This window comes from Larus michahellis, chromosome 2 (assembly GCF_964199755.1).
Source record: "Larus michahellis chromosome 2, bLarMic1.1, whole genome shotgun sequence".
Lineage (NCBI taxonomy): Eukaryota > Metazoa > Chordata > Aves > Charadriiformes > Laridae > Larus > Larus michahellis.
The window spans coordinates 52,802,969-52,816,871 of NC_133897.1; the positions used below are offsets into that span (position 1 = coordinate 52,802,969).

At 41.8% G+C, this 13,903-nt stretch overlaps 1 protein-coding gene across 5 annotated transcripts in view; it reads left to right on the plus strand.

The window, feature by feature from the left end:
* Positions 1 to 13,903, plus strand: part of ELMO1 (engulfment and cell motility 1) — a 311,733-nt gene that overhangs the window by 42,610 nt on the left and 255,220 nt on the right. For 4 of the 5 annotated variants that reach the window (XM_074575423.1, XM_074575425.1, XM_074575424.1 and 1 more), the window contains one exon: positions 6,844 to 6,994. In XM_074575423.1, coding sequence (XP_074431524.1) covers positions 6,917 to 6,994 — 78 coding nt within the window. In that variant the 5' untranslated portion in view covers positions 6,844 to 6,916. Of the gene's footprint in view, positions 1 to 6,235; positions 6,442 to 6,843; positions 6,995 to 13,903 lie in introns of those variants that run through there. The other variant, XM_074575427.1, reaches the window with a different exon arrangement.

The window sequence follows — 13,903 nt, forward strand, 5'->3', positions numbered from 1 at the left end:
GGTGGTGGTTGTGGTTTTTTGGTTTGGTTTTTGGTTTTTTTTGGCATGGGTTTTTTTTGGGTTTTTTGTTTATTTATTTATTTTATTTCTTGGAATAGTCTTTTGAATACTTCAGTTTGGTACTTTCCTAATCTCTAGTTTGAAGAGCTCAGATACTGTCATCTTTAGTAAACAGAGCATATTTACCTGACTGGATGGTATATGAGTGTTAATTAAATTGCCACAAAGGTTCAGATACCTTGAATAGTCAAAACCAAGGTTTTAGTCCCTTCTCTTATGAATTATAGACATGTAACTAAAAGTTCCTTAGTTAGTTCCTTAGAACGAGCGTGATTTTCCAAGAAGCTGGGGAGTTCAAGTTAAATAAGTACCTGAATTTTTCTGGTGTGCTTCAATATGTGCTTTAGAAGCAAGACCAGACAGCCTGCTCGGTTGTATTCTGAGTACATCCAGTCTGTTGTGTTTTCTTCCACCTTTTCTTTTCAAGCACCCTTCAAAACTAGAGAGAAAAAAGGCTTTAAAGAGTGCTTTTTTGAAAGCGGTCCTGTCAATGATAGTGAAACCTCAATGACACAAAATGCTTCCTAAGGAGAGGAACAAGACAACTGTGGGAAAGGTAAAATACTTGTAATGAAGTTGTAAAGAAAGGTTATGAGTATGTGAGAATGAGACAGGTGATAACCACGTGAATATTCCCCATCTTTCCTGGGCGACTTCGCCAGTGACAAAAACTGTCCTGTTCTGTGCATTCCACACCCATATTCCTAAAAGCTCCTCCAATACTAGGTTTCCAGATATTTTGGAGAGGAAAAGTGGTGTATTTAAACCTGAAGGGTTCAGAGCTAGTTTTATCATAATATTGAATCACAGAATCACAGAATTTTCAGAGTTGGAAGGGACCTCCAGAGATCATCTAGTCCAACTCCCCTGCTAAAGCAGGATTGCCCTAGAGCACGTTACTCAGGACTGCATCCAGGCGGGTCTTGAAAATCTCCAGAGAAGGGGACTCCACAACCTCCCTGGGCAGCCCGTTCCAGTGCTCTGTCACCCTCACCGTAAAGAAGTTTTTCTGTGTATTTGAACGGAACTTCCTATGTTCTAACTTGTGCCCGTTGCCCCTCGTCCTGTCACTGGGAACCGATGCATTGATTCTGTATTGTCCTGTCACTGGGAACCAGTGCATTCCTGGGCTAATGATGCGTTATTGATCAGATCCCGCGAGTTCAGCGTCAAAGAAATATTCCTCTTGGGAAGCTGATGGACCACTCTGAACCATGGAAGTCTGTTGAGTAGGGTCAGGTCTTCCTGCAGTGCTGGTTGCTGCTGCAGAGGGAAGCGCAGCCCCCCTGGGTTGTCTGGTCTCTGAGATCACCCCCTCTTTTCCATCACTTACTAGAATATAGCTCACAGCTCCGGTAGAGCTTTATCTTCCATTTGTGGCAAAGCATCGGTGGATTTTGCTGACATGGGTTTGCTGGGCCTTTGACTCCTGTCTAGTTCTGGGGTGAATAGTGCTGAACGCGTAACAAAAGGGAAAAAGGCAGCATGAAAGCCTTTTTTATGTACACAAAGTGTACATCCAGCCCCCTGGCTTCTCTGCCCTGTTTTTATTTCTTGCGGAGACGGTAGAGCGTGTTTACAGCTCCTTAGACTCGGCTGTTCAGTCATGCAGTTTAACTCCAAAAATAACTCTCTTGGGGGATATTAATCCAGCGTTGGATTATCTTTCTAAAATCGTTAATCAGACTTGGTCCCCGAGGGACCTTCCAAGCTGAACTTGCTGCTTAGTTTCTGTTTGCTGGGGCGGCGGGAGCCGAGCGGAGGAAGCTGATGAGGTTTGACAAGAAGCGGTTACTTACGTAAGGTCCCGAGCGGAGGGACCCGTGTCCCTTTCCTCCTGCCACCAGTCCCTGCGCCGCCGGCCAGGGCTTGGCTCTGTCCTGCCTTCTCCTGGCCCTCCCCTCTGTCCACCGTGTTTCACCTTGAAGAAATGCCATGGGAATATGTGCTGGCTCCACGGGATTCCTATATACGCTGCCTGTTGTCCAGGGAGGAGGCACACATGCTTTGTTTTATTAAATTCTCGAATGCACGTGGTGTTCCTTTGGTCGCCTTTTAATCATTAGCTTCCTTACTCCAGCTGTTCATGAATTGACCTGGCCTGCTGTTTGAACGATCCCTCTCTTCTATAAAAGAAAAAAATGAGCTGTTGTAGGCTGCTGTTCTCATATGCGACTAGAACGGCTAATCACACTTTTTCTCTTGTCTGTAGAGTAAGAATACAGTTTGTTTCTTGAGATGTGCTCTGATAGCTGTAAATTATTTAAAGTACTTTGAGATCCTTGTATGGAAAGTGCCAGGGAATTGCAAAACAAGTTTAAAACAAAACAAAAAAGTTCTACTGAGAACTCATTTCATACATGAATAAAATCCTGTTTTCCACGTGCAATACATAGGTAGAAGGGGAAGATTCAATATGTTTTACTGGCATATGTGCTGAATTAATCCCTCAGAGCCAGGCAGGTAAATTGAGAGCTTGCGTGTTTGTTCTGATGCATTTTTGCATTAAATTTAACATACTTTGATTTCCAACTTGAGTGTTTATTACTCTGACTTAGTAGATCACTGGAAGTACTGCATAGCATGGTCGAAATGCAGAAATATACTGTATATGGTAATAACAATAACTTGCAGAATTTGCATTTTAATAGGCTAATCTGTCATAGTTCTGAAAACCCTACTGATGTAAGAAAGTGTACTCAAGTGGTAGGCATGTTTTGGTTGTGGCTTTTTTCCCCTCAAATTATAAATAGTTTGCTGCTTAGCACGGAAGTTCCTCAAACCTCCTCCAGGTTACAGCTGCATACATGCATTAGGAAAAATAAAGTGAAGTTGCCTTCCTTTTCCTCAGACCCCTCCTCCACTTCATACGCTCGTGCCCTCACATGCATCCTGTTGCCTTCAGATTCTGCCTTGAAAATAAACATTGTAAAAATGAGTTGCAAAGTTGCTCTTACGTGTCAGGGCTTCTCGGATCCCACTGGGAGTAAAAGAGGAATTGCACTTGAGAAGACTCCATAACTAGACCTTTTAGCAATGTGCGTATCCTTTTCACTGCGTGACTGGTGCTGGCATAACAAAAAAGCAGTTCAAATTGATTCTAGTTCTTCATTCACATCATGAAAATTGCTTACTAAATTGGAAGCTTTTCACACCAGGGATTGTGCCTGCCTTATTTTACTGGGCAGTGTCTAACACACTGCATACCGCTGGAATAAATAGTAGGTAATTTGTAATTGCCGGCACTGTAGATTGCAGAATTTTCTTTGCAATCATAATTTTGTGATGACAGCTAAACATCTATTTTGGCCTAAAGGAAAAAAAAAACCAACCCAATATTTGTTTCTGTCATTGCCATATAGGTAGAACGAAACTAAATTATCTATTGGATCCTGTGTTGGATTCATAAGATTAGGAACTAGGAAAAAAACGTCAGCACATTTGACTAGTATATCTGCAGAGAAACAGAAAGAAATTCATAGTGATGACTTTATATATGCTTTTCTGCATTCAGACTACGCTGATGGCTCTGAGTTGGTCTTCTCCTGGTGGGAGAAGTGGAACTACATCCATTTATATTAGTTAAAGATCTGTCACTTTGCTTTGTGTTTTGTGACTGTATAAGCATACGTATATTAATAATTATAATTAAGGAGGAGATCCGTGCTAGCCTGCATTAAAAACTAGTCACATTGAAATTGTCTTCTGAATGCTGAGGCGAATTTCTCTTGCACGTTGCTTTGGAATGCAAATGCTTATTTTGCATAGCTGAATTTGATTAACTTTCCATCAACTTTCCTTGACTTTTCTTTCTTAAACCATTTACTTTCTTCCTGCGTGACTTGTTAAGATGGACCACAACTCGCTCATGCAAAATGAGGGTTAAATGCCTACATTTTGTATGTAAGAGTAGAAGTTTTCTTCACATTTCTTGCTGCACGATGCCGTTTTGCTTTCATCATTGTGGCCAGTGGTCATGAATTAATGTTTTTCTTTTCTCCAACATTCATCGTGAGCTTTGGAGTTAGTTGACTTGCCAGGGGAGGTGTTGGGCTCTGAGTTACCTTCCCTTTGCCTCTCGTGGTGAGAGGTGACAGTGCTTGAGTTGCTTCCCTGTCTTCCCAGTCAAAAGAAAGTGTGTTTTCCACCATGCATTAGGTGGATTCTTTGGGTTTTATAGGTCTCCCTTCTCTCTCTATAGATATGTGGCCTACAGATGATTTTTTTTTTTTTTTTTGTGAAAAACGTAGAGGAAACATGGTGGGGAGGAAAATAAAACCATTGAAAATAAGGACTTACTCATCTGAAGCTATCCTCAGTCAAGTTTGTCTGGCAGGAGCTGCTGCTGTTCTTTTTGTGTTGCGGCCAGTAAACTCAGGCTCCGGCTGAGGCTTCCAGCATCCATCCCTCCTGCCAGGGATGCGGAGCCGTGCCAGGGAATGCCGGGAGAAGCCTGCCAGTCAGGCACGGGGGTCAGCCAGCTCCTCTTAAGCACTGCAGGTAGTTTAATACCAAAACATCACCAGGCTGAGACTACTTCTGAGCCTCGTTCTGCTGAGGAGGTGGGAAATGCCGTCACCGTAAATGCGGCAGCAAAAAGGCGCCAAAGGTCTCGGTTTCATTTGACTGTTGAGGTGGATTAACAGCTCGTTGCTGACAGACAACAAGTCTCGATTCTCCTCACCCCAGTCCACGTTGTGCCACCTCTGGGAAGCTGTTTGACTCAAATGTGGTAAAAACCAGATGACCGAAAATAGTTTTTTGCTGGTTGGTTGAGTCAGTGTGCGGCGCAGCAAGGGGGGATGCAAATGGCGGCAGCCTGTGATGTCGGGGGAGAAACGGCAGGGGCTTTGCATCCGCTCCAGGCTCTGCCAGGGGAAAAAGCACCCAAAAATTAATGTCTGACTGTTCTTAGTGACCAGCATGCTTTAATGGTGTTTATTCCCCAGTCCCTGTAACATCTGCCAAACATAGATGGTGTCACTTGGGTTTCTTAATCACGTTGTTTAGTCTTTCAAGGCGCTTCCTGCAATCCAGTCTTATTTATAGACCGCCCATTGTCTTATTTACTGCCTTACGCTTTGCTTTGTGGCAATGTGTGATCCTGTCGGCACCAGAACTGCCGGCGGGAGTTGGAGATAAATTGCTGGTGTGTTAAAGTTCCTAAGTTGCTTTCATAGCGCGTGTTGAGAACGCTATGTAGAATGTCGCAGGGCTTGCAAACGTGGGGGACTGAGCCTTGGCAGAGTAGACCAGAGGACACACAAGAAACAAGGAAAGGTAGAACCATATACATGAAGGCTGGAAGAACTCCCACTTATAAGCAGTCTGAGAGGAAGGTAAAAACCTTCTTTATAAAGGAGTGGGTTTGTGATTTTGTTCAGGCTGATCTGAGTTCGTGCTTCTGCTGCAGTTGGAGAAGGGTGGTTCACTGAGTTAGTTGAAGCAGCAGCTGACGGTGGTCAGAGCCTTTTTTTTTTCCCCTGTACCTGTTTGTCACTTTTGGATGTCTCGTATATTCTATCAGCTCATCTCTTGCCTTAGCTCTTTCAAAGGGTATCTATGCAAGCATGTGTCCATGCTTTCACCACTTCCTTCTCTTTTCTGCTAAGAAGAAGTGGGACTGCGCCTCTGGGGATTTCTACAGCTTCTCTCCATTTTTGTCAATACGTGATGGCGTTTTGCCGGGTTTCGGCAGAGCGGGTGGGAAAGGCCACAGTGGGCACGGAGGACTTGGCGAAGCAAACCAAGGAGCTGACAAGCCCGCAGGAGGGTGCAGGGGTTGCCGTGTCTGAGAACTGCAGAGCTTTGCCACTTTAGTGGTGAGTCCTGCTACCGCCCGGCTGGGAGAGGGCTGCTGCAGGAGGCTGGTTTGCAAGCTCAGATGGCACTGCACCTGCATCAGAAATGTCTGTTGGTACTGCGAGGTTGCAAACTTTGAGCCAAAAGCGACAGAACTTATATTCTGCAAAACCCTGGGGATTTGGTTCATCCCCAAAAACTCACAGCCTGCGCTATTTGACATGAGAGCCTATTGACATTCATATTTTTGCAGAACTGTGACGTTTTATGTAGCTGATTATGTCACTGTCAATGTATGCTATATCCTTGTGTATTCACGTGTCTGAGATTTACCATAAAGAAGTATTTATATATGGGCATCTCTGGATCTGTTAGGTGAGGATATGTGTGCGCGTGTGTGTATGTATATGTGGAAACTGCTGTGTGTTCTGCCTTCTTCCTGACATCCTGGTTGCTATAGTGCAGTGATCTATTTGTGAACACCCAGAAGATCATTGCTATAGTTAAAAGAAACAGTGTTTCCTGGCCATAACTTCCTGGGCAATCTCTTCTCCTGGAGCGCCAGCTTTAACCGATTGGGTCAGGTTCCTGGGGAGTCCAGGAGTGACACCGTAACAGCAGCTTCCTCTAGTTTGTGGCTTTTCCCCACCGGCATATTTAATAATATTTAAAAATAGTTTCTCTCTTTAAATCTAATGCATGCCTATTATCCACCGTACGTTTCAGTGCTTCAGCCATCTTTCTAGCAGGCTGTCGAGCTGTGTGCAGCGTGTCGTGGCGTTGTGTCCTGTGTCTGCTTCTGTAATATGTGCCGTGCGTCTGCTCTCCCCCATACATACACACATACGTTTTTCATCCACCTGCCCAGCCAGGCAAAATGCAGGAGACGGAAGAACAGCAGCGCTGGAGTTCTGTCTGAACTGCTGTATTATGATTTTTTTCAATACATTTTTTTTTTTCCCCTCCTCTTTCTCCCTGCAGGTGTGAATGAGAAGAGACTCTCTGCAGTATTTAGTGTCCAGTTGTACTGGCTCCGAAGAACAGCAGCGTCGCAATGCCCCCTCCTGCTGATATAGTGAAGGTGGCGATCGAATGGCCAGGTGCCTTCCCCAAGTTAATGGAAATAGATCAAGTAAGTGTCTGTGTATGTGGGCTCGGCCGGCTCTGCACGTAAATAAGTTCTTCTCTGCATGCGTGTGTCTCTGCGTTTATGTTTACTGAGATGCACACGTATGTTTCTGTGGGTGCCTGTGTGGTAGAAGGTGGTTTTTTTATAAGGGGTGTAACCCTTTTCCTCTCTTACTGCTTAATGTTGTTGATGCGTTTAGCTGTTTTTTTCTTTTGCTTGCTTTTTCTTTTTAAACAGCTGCTTAAATAAGGCATTTACTGCTTGTGTGACCCACTTAACACTTTTGTGCCTTACTTTGTTCAACTGTAAAATTGTGGTAATGTTACCTCTGGGTGGAAAGTGTTCAAATTTTTAGTCAGTGCTTTGCATTTGGAGTAGGATCATACTGAATGACTGCAGCAAGCGCAGATTTTGGAACTTGAGTAGTGAGCAAGAGGATCTTTGCTGTTTCATACAGGAATCTCAGGGGTTGTCCTGTTTATCTGGCTATTTCTAATGCAATGGCCTCACAGACTGGTTGTAGTCAGCATATAGAAGCTAAAAAATTCCAAATCATGAATTAAAGACTCTTTGTAGGAAATTTGGGGGAGAGGAGGTGGAGGGAAAACAAACCAAATCAAGTTATACAAGTGCTGTGTTTTATGTTCTGGACTTCTCTGAGATTGTTTTTGTGACATATGTATTAATATTAAAAGCAACCTCTTTAATATTTAACAGCTTACCCATAACATTTGGAAATCATACACCATGTTACCTGTTTGGAATAATTATTATTTCTGTAAATAGTACTCAGAATGAGGGAAAGCATTTCATAATGTGCATTAGACCCTAGTGTATCTGGGGACCAAGTACATCATAAAGTTCTATTGGGGAGGAGAAAATTTAAATTCATGCTGAAAATGTTTTACTGAAATGGGATCTTAATTTCTTCATGCAGTGCAATCAGTTTCACTTCTAGTTAACCCTTTGGTGGCATATGCCTGGGAAATTCCTGTGTGAACTTTGGAGAAACATGGAACTAGAGGGTGGTGGAATAACAGCACTATGATTTTTAGGCACTGTGAAAGCCCCTTTAGAGGAAAGGGGCTTGTAGTTTGATTTCCAGACCTGCCAAGCTTCTCCATTTTCATTTGCTGAATTTTTTTAGTAATGATATATCTACACATACAAATCTCTTGCCTTATGGAGTGAAGAATGTTTTACTTTTTTCTTCTTATATAACAAATGGTAGACACTGTGCACACTGTGTTCGGGGAAAGATGCATGTTAGTCATGATGAACAACAGCTTTTTTGCTACCAAGTACAGTGAGAATCAAAACCAAACAAATATTATGCAGTCTCTTTCCAAGCAGCAGTAAAATAATATCAAAATTATTCTTTTTAATTTACAAACCGGCTTAAAGTAATTCTCAAAAAAATACCTCATACCTTATCTGAAATATTAGCTTGCTGTCCCAGAACCTTGTTTGTGCCTTTATTATGTAAGATTTAGAGGGGACAAGAAAGATCAATGCTGACTGACGTCAGGTAGAACTCTTCCGACCCAGCCTGCCAAGTTGTCTGCAGTCTTCCTCATGACACTTTATGGGGAGGAGGAAGAGGGAAAATAAGGTTGAAAGGGAGAGGATAACAGCAGCCTGCTCCTGATTCAGGGGGAAATGGGGGAATGAAGTTTGAGGGTTTCATCTCTCACCTTTCTGACATGGAAGATACAGGTGTGGTGACAAGAAATGAAGATGGGGAGTGGGAGTGAGCCCTGAAAACATACGTGGTGATAACACGCTTTTAAACGCACAGCTCTGCCTTCGGTTCACTTAATGCTAACTTTTCCCCAGTCTCTTTCCTTTAAAATATCTATTTAGTTGAAGAGCTGTAGTGGAGGAGATGATTCATACCTCAGATGGCTGGCTGTCAGAGATGATAAAGGGGAGGAGCGAAAAGGAAGGCAGAAAAGAGAAATGACCTGCCCATTGACCAGACGTTGCAGTCAGTGCCTCTCTCCCAAGTGGGATCTGCTCATTCAAGCACCATTTGACATATATTCAGAATATCCTAAAAACTTTGCCTTATCAGTTTCCTCCCTCTCTGATCCCTTACCAGCAAGAAAAACAGTATTTATAAGAACAGCACTGTATTATTACTTTAAAAAGAACAACAAAAAAAACCTCACTGTAGCATGATGCAAGTTCTTTGTCTTTAGGGTACTGTGGCTATTCTGAATGTTGAAGTACAAATATCATATAAGAGATCAGAGGAAAATCTGGATTTTTTAATTTTATTTTATTTTTTTTTTTAGGTTGCTTGTTGTATATGCTTGGTAGCGTTTATTTATATTCAGTTGCACAGTATCCCAATTCACCTGCTGTGTATATGCATATTTTGCTTTACGATGAAGAGGAGAAAATATCTTCAAAATGAGGAAATGTCACTGTGAAACCACAGTGATTGACAGTGGTGTCCTGGAAGATGTTGGGCGTGAAAAGAGCTCATGAGTATTTTTTCCACCAAATGTTATTAAACTTTACATTAAAAACCTCCCCTTCAGGCGCATTACTTCTGACAACCTGGACTTCATGAGCAACAGAGCTTTTTCTAGTAGATGCTTCCCACTACGTTTCTGTAGTTTTGTCAACCTGGGTTCATCAATGATGCTTTTAACTTTAATCATACAAAAATTAGTCTCACTGAGTTAGAGAGACTCTTTGCCTGCACAATTAATATATAATTAGGTGTTTTTCAGAACAAGCCTCTGTGCCTAACTTTTCTTCTCATTCATGGAAATGTACTATTTGATGTCAGGGTTTTACAGCTGCTTTTTTCCTGGAAAGTTGCTTTTAAAAAGGTGGGCAAAACTGCATATTATTTACTGCCCTCTCTCTTACCAGGTGGGGACTAATTAAGTTGCAGTAAACCTAGCAACTGGCTGTTGCCTGTAAGTGTTAAAGTGGATTTTAAAGCATGTGCAGGCTAATGTACTTTTCTGCTTTCTCCTCGAGAGGTGGACTTGGCTGAATTTAGTTACTCTTTTCCAGAATACTTGGGTTTTTTTTTCATTTGGGTTTCTCCCATTTTCATCACTTTCCTCAATTATAGATTTGAAAAAAATAACTTCTAGACTCTTCCTCCCTGCATAAATCCCTACTGGCAATATTAGTACAGTGGTCAAAATTAATTTTTAATGAAAAGATTTGATTATTACTTTAAGAGCTGAGTTATAGGGATGATCTTGCACTTTTAAGTCTTCCTGTCATGTAGGTGTCTGACTTGGTGTCTGACTTCGCATTGGGGTCTTTTTGTGGACTTTTTAGGGGTGCAATTTGGGAAATAAATGAATGGTAGATACTACCTGCCTGTTATCTTCTTCTTGCAGTCTTTTGGCTGATTTTTCTGGCAAGTGTTAAGAGTTAAGGCTGCATGGGTTCTGTACAGGTGAACCAGGATGCTGGCTGCTCTGTTCTATCTTCTTATTTGTCCCAGAAATAACCATTTCATAAGATGATGTTATTTCTTGTGTTCAGATGGAAATTTGCCTGCTTAAATTTGTGCCCGGTATGTATAACTCAGTCTCAACTTTTGGGTCTTTTTTACAGCACAAATTATTTTAGGTAAGCTGGTGCTGGTTTTAGGTTACCTGGGTGCTTTTGTTCGCTGGCTTTACGGTTTGGCTGTTGCTGCTGCAAGGGAAGTAGATTCCAGGAGAGGCACAAGATGGATACTTGGAGACAATAACTATTTTAGCTTATCCCATTCAAATCCACTCTTGTGTGTTAACACAAGTTGTACTAAAAACAGATTTCTCTAAACTTGGGGACGGACTTTCTCACCATTGGAGGTAAACGCTGTTGCTAAAGAAGGGAACGGTTTGTAATTGAACTTGGTCATACAGTCTCTTCCTCCAGTTTTACTTTTATCCATGAGATCATTAAATATAGATTAAATAGCAGATGCGGGGGGTGGGGGTTGGGGGGAAGCTGTGCTTTATTTTCAAAGCAAAATCTGGTACAGTGGGTAAAATTTACAGGAGCACTGTCAAATGACAATTTCATGTTAATACAGTGCAGCGCAACACATGGGCTGCTTTACGTTAATGCTTTCTCTAAGGTTTAGATTTAGTCAGCAAATTTATCTTTTAAGAGTGTCTTTCAAGTTGTTTCTTCTGCCAGTGTATGTTATAAATGTCATTTTAATTGTGTGTTTTTTTCTTCAGAGAAGTCATTGTACTTCACCGCATATTAAAAGGAAACCAGTAAGATATCTTGGGTTTTTTTTTTTAAAGGGAACTTCCAAATTGTTTTGGGTTTCAGACCTAAATCTGGACCCTTGGGGACTGTTAATTGATTTAATGCAGTGGTTCTCAAACTGTGGGGAGAAATGTAGTTCAAAAGGGGTTGTGAAATGCTTAATTAGAGAAAAGAAAGTAGCACATCGCTTCTGCCATGTGTGTGGACTAAGAATAGCTGTAGTTTCTGCAAGTGCTGTCACTAGTAATAGCAGTATACCGATACAACCCTAGCATCAGGAGTCTAAACGTATGCAGTATTAGTGAGCACCACCACCGTTCAAGTGGGGAAGAAGAAAGGGATATTGATGTCTCTCTGTACCAGAGGCTGTACCATGAAGTGTCGCTCCCTGCGCTTACTTCTGACTCCCTCAAAATCAAGGGGTTTAGTGCTGAGGGGATGAAGGAAGAGAGAGGCTCTTAACCTCCTTCCCACAAACCTGCAAAACTATATGAACTCTAATCCAAAAAGTGTAATAGTATTGCAGTAGCTGGAGCTACCGGCGCTTTTTGGTATGAACGTTGTGAAGATTTCCAGTGTTACTGCACATTGTGAGTTTAAAGTGGTTCAGGGAAATGTCAGTGCCTTTAACAGCTGACAAGATCTCAGCTCCTTGAAGCTAGAGGACTAGGAAGCAGCTCGCAGAGGGGTGTGGGGAATAAATCTTACACTGACTTATAAAAGTGTTCCCTGCTTGGAGTTGTTGGCAGCAGCTCCCTTATGTCAGGTCAGAGAAGGGAGTTAGTGCTTGAGGACGGCCACTGCAGCTGTGTATCAGCCTGTATCAGCCATCCTGAAGGGAGGACCTTGGTTGCTCCTGATGGGAAATGTACCCAAAGACAGATGAGCCAAAAGGTGTCTGCCTTTTCAAAAAGATTGGAAAACACTCAGCTAGCTTAAGCCGCTTTGCTAAAGGTAGGGCTTTCAGGTGTTAAACAGATGGTAACAATAGTTTCATGAGTTTTATTGCTCCTTGCTGTACCTGTCAGGTTTTCAGCTTCACAAAACCAAAGATGAAACTGTTCATAAAGCAGATACTAACCAGCGTATAAACATAGTGAAAATATTTCACATTTTTATAATCCGTTCAGTTTTGTTACCGTCAGGGATTATTAATAGAACTGGTAAGGAAATCATATCCACTAATTTAATGTGCCATTTTCTTTGTTGCACTAATGAAACGTCTCAATTTTTTTTTTAATAGTGCTTTGTTAACGTAATGAACCAATCATTATTAATTACAATGGGTGCTGAAAAATATGATTTGTTTTCTTATAGGACTGCGGGGTTGGAGTAGTCATCACTAGAGCTCCGGTTCTTTGCTGTGGTGGCAGCCAGCCATCCTGGATAAAAGGGCAATGTTATCATCGCATTTACGTTTTAATAGTCTGGCTTGTCCAAAGTCACATTCCCACTGGTTGGTTGGAATCTTTCAAGGCTGTGAAATGACGTCCTGTGGTGCGTGGCTGGGCCCTCATCACTGAGAAATACATAAAAAATTGTCTTAATACTGTTGAATATAGAGACAGCAGCAAAGCTTACTAGATTGAAGAGGAAATAACTGTGAAGAAGGGTTAGAAATTGTAAAAGAAATGGGGGAGAACAGAAATATTTAGTGAGTTACAGTCTAATGGATGCTGTTATGCTTTCTGCTTGGTGCTGTTTTCTACTTTAGGAAACATTAGCAGTAGACAGTTAAATATTTTTTAATAGAAGTGGGAATAGAGCCAGGAGACACTTGAGGCCCTGCAGAAATAGTGTCCCAGTGTTCCTGATCTCCAACATAAAGGATGTTCAGGAAGTAGTATTTTAAGTAAGAGATGAAACACTTTGTTAATTCTCTCCTTGGTTTTGGTTTGGGTTTTCTGGGGGCTTTTTACATATTTTTTTTTTCTGGCTCTGATTTTGTTAGCCCCATAGTGCTAGCCAGAACCTCCCCATTGACGTGTGAATTTTGCTGCCTGCAATTAATGGTGTTTTCAAGATGAAGGCTGCACATGATTGTAAGATTGTTGCATCTGAAAAAAAAATCTGAAGAAACAGCAGGATTTTCATCCCTTAAAAGTTAATTCTGCTGTATTTAAAGGAAATGTGTAATGATGAGATTCCTGGAGTTACACACCAGTGAATAAATTACAAGGTACTTCATTCACATTCTGGCCAGCTGGAGTATCCAGGCACAGTTTATGATTCAATTATATACTCCTTATAGCGCTCCAAGATTGTAGTACAAAAGAGAGTAATACTAAAAATCCCACGGTATAAATTTTTTGTGCCTTCACGTAGAGACTTTTCTACCCTGGTAGGCCAGCAGCGTGTCAGTCATGAGCTGTGGGTTTGAGGTTTCTTCATTCAGTTTTCAAAGGTATGCTCACCTAATAAAGTGGTTGTGTGAAGAGCCACATCTTAAAGCCCTGCTTTGTATTTTAAGCTGTATTTTAACTATTTTAAATATGTGGTGTGAGTATGTTGCACGCAAACGTGCTGTAACCCACAGCTGTAGGTCCCTAGGTGTTTTATAACTCTTTAGTACTCTTGAGTGGGAGTTTTTGGCGTCCTGGTTTGCGAAGTACTTGAGGAAACAGGGAATGGTATGCCTTGTTAAGACACTAGATGTGGAGTAAGAAGTTT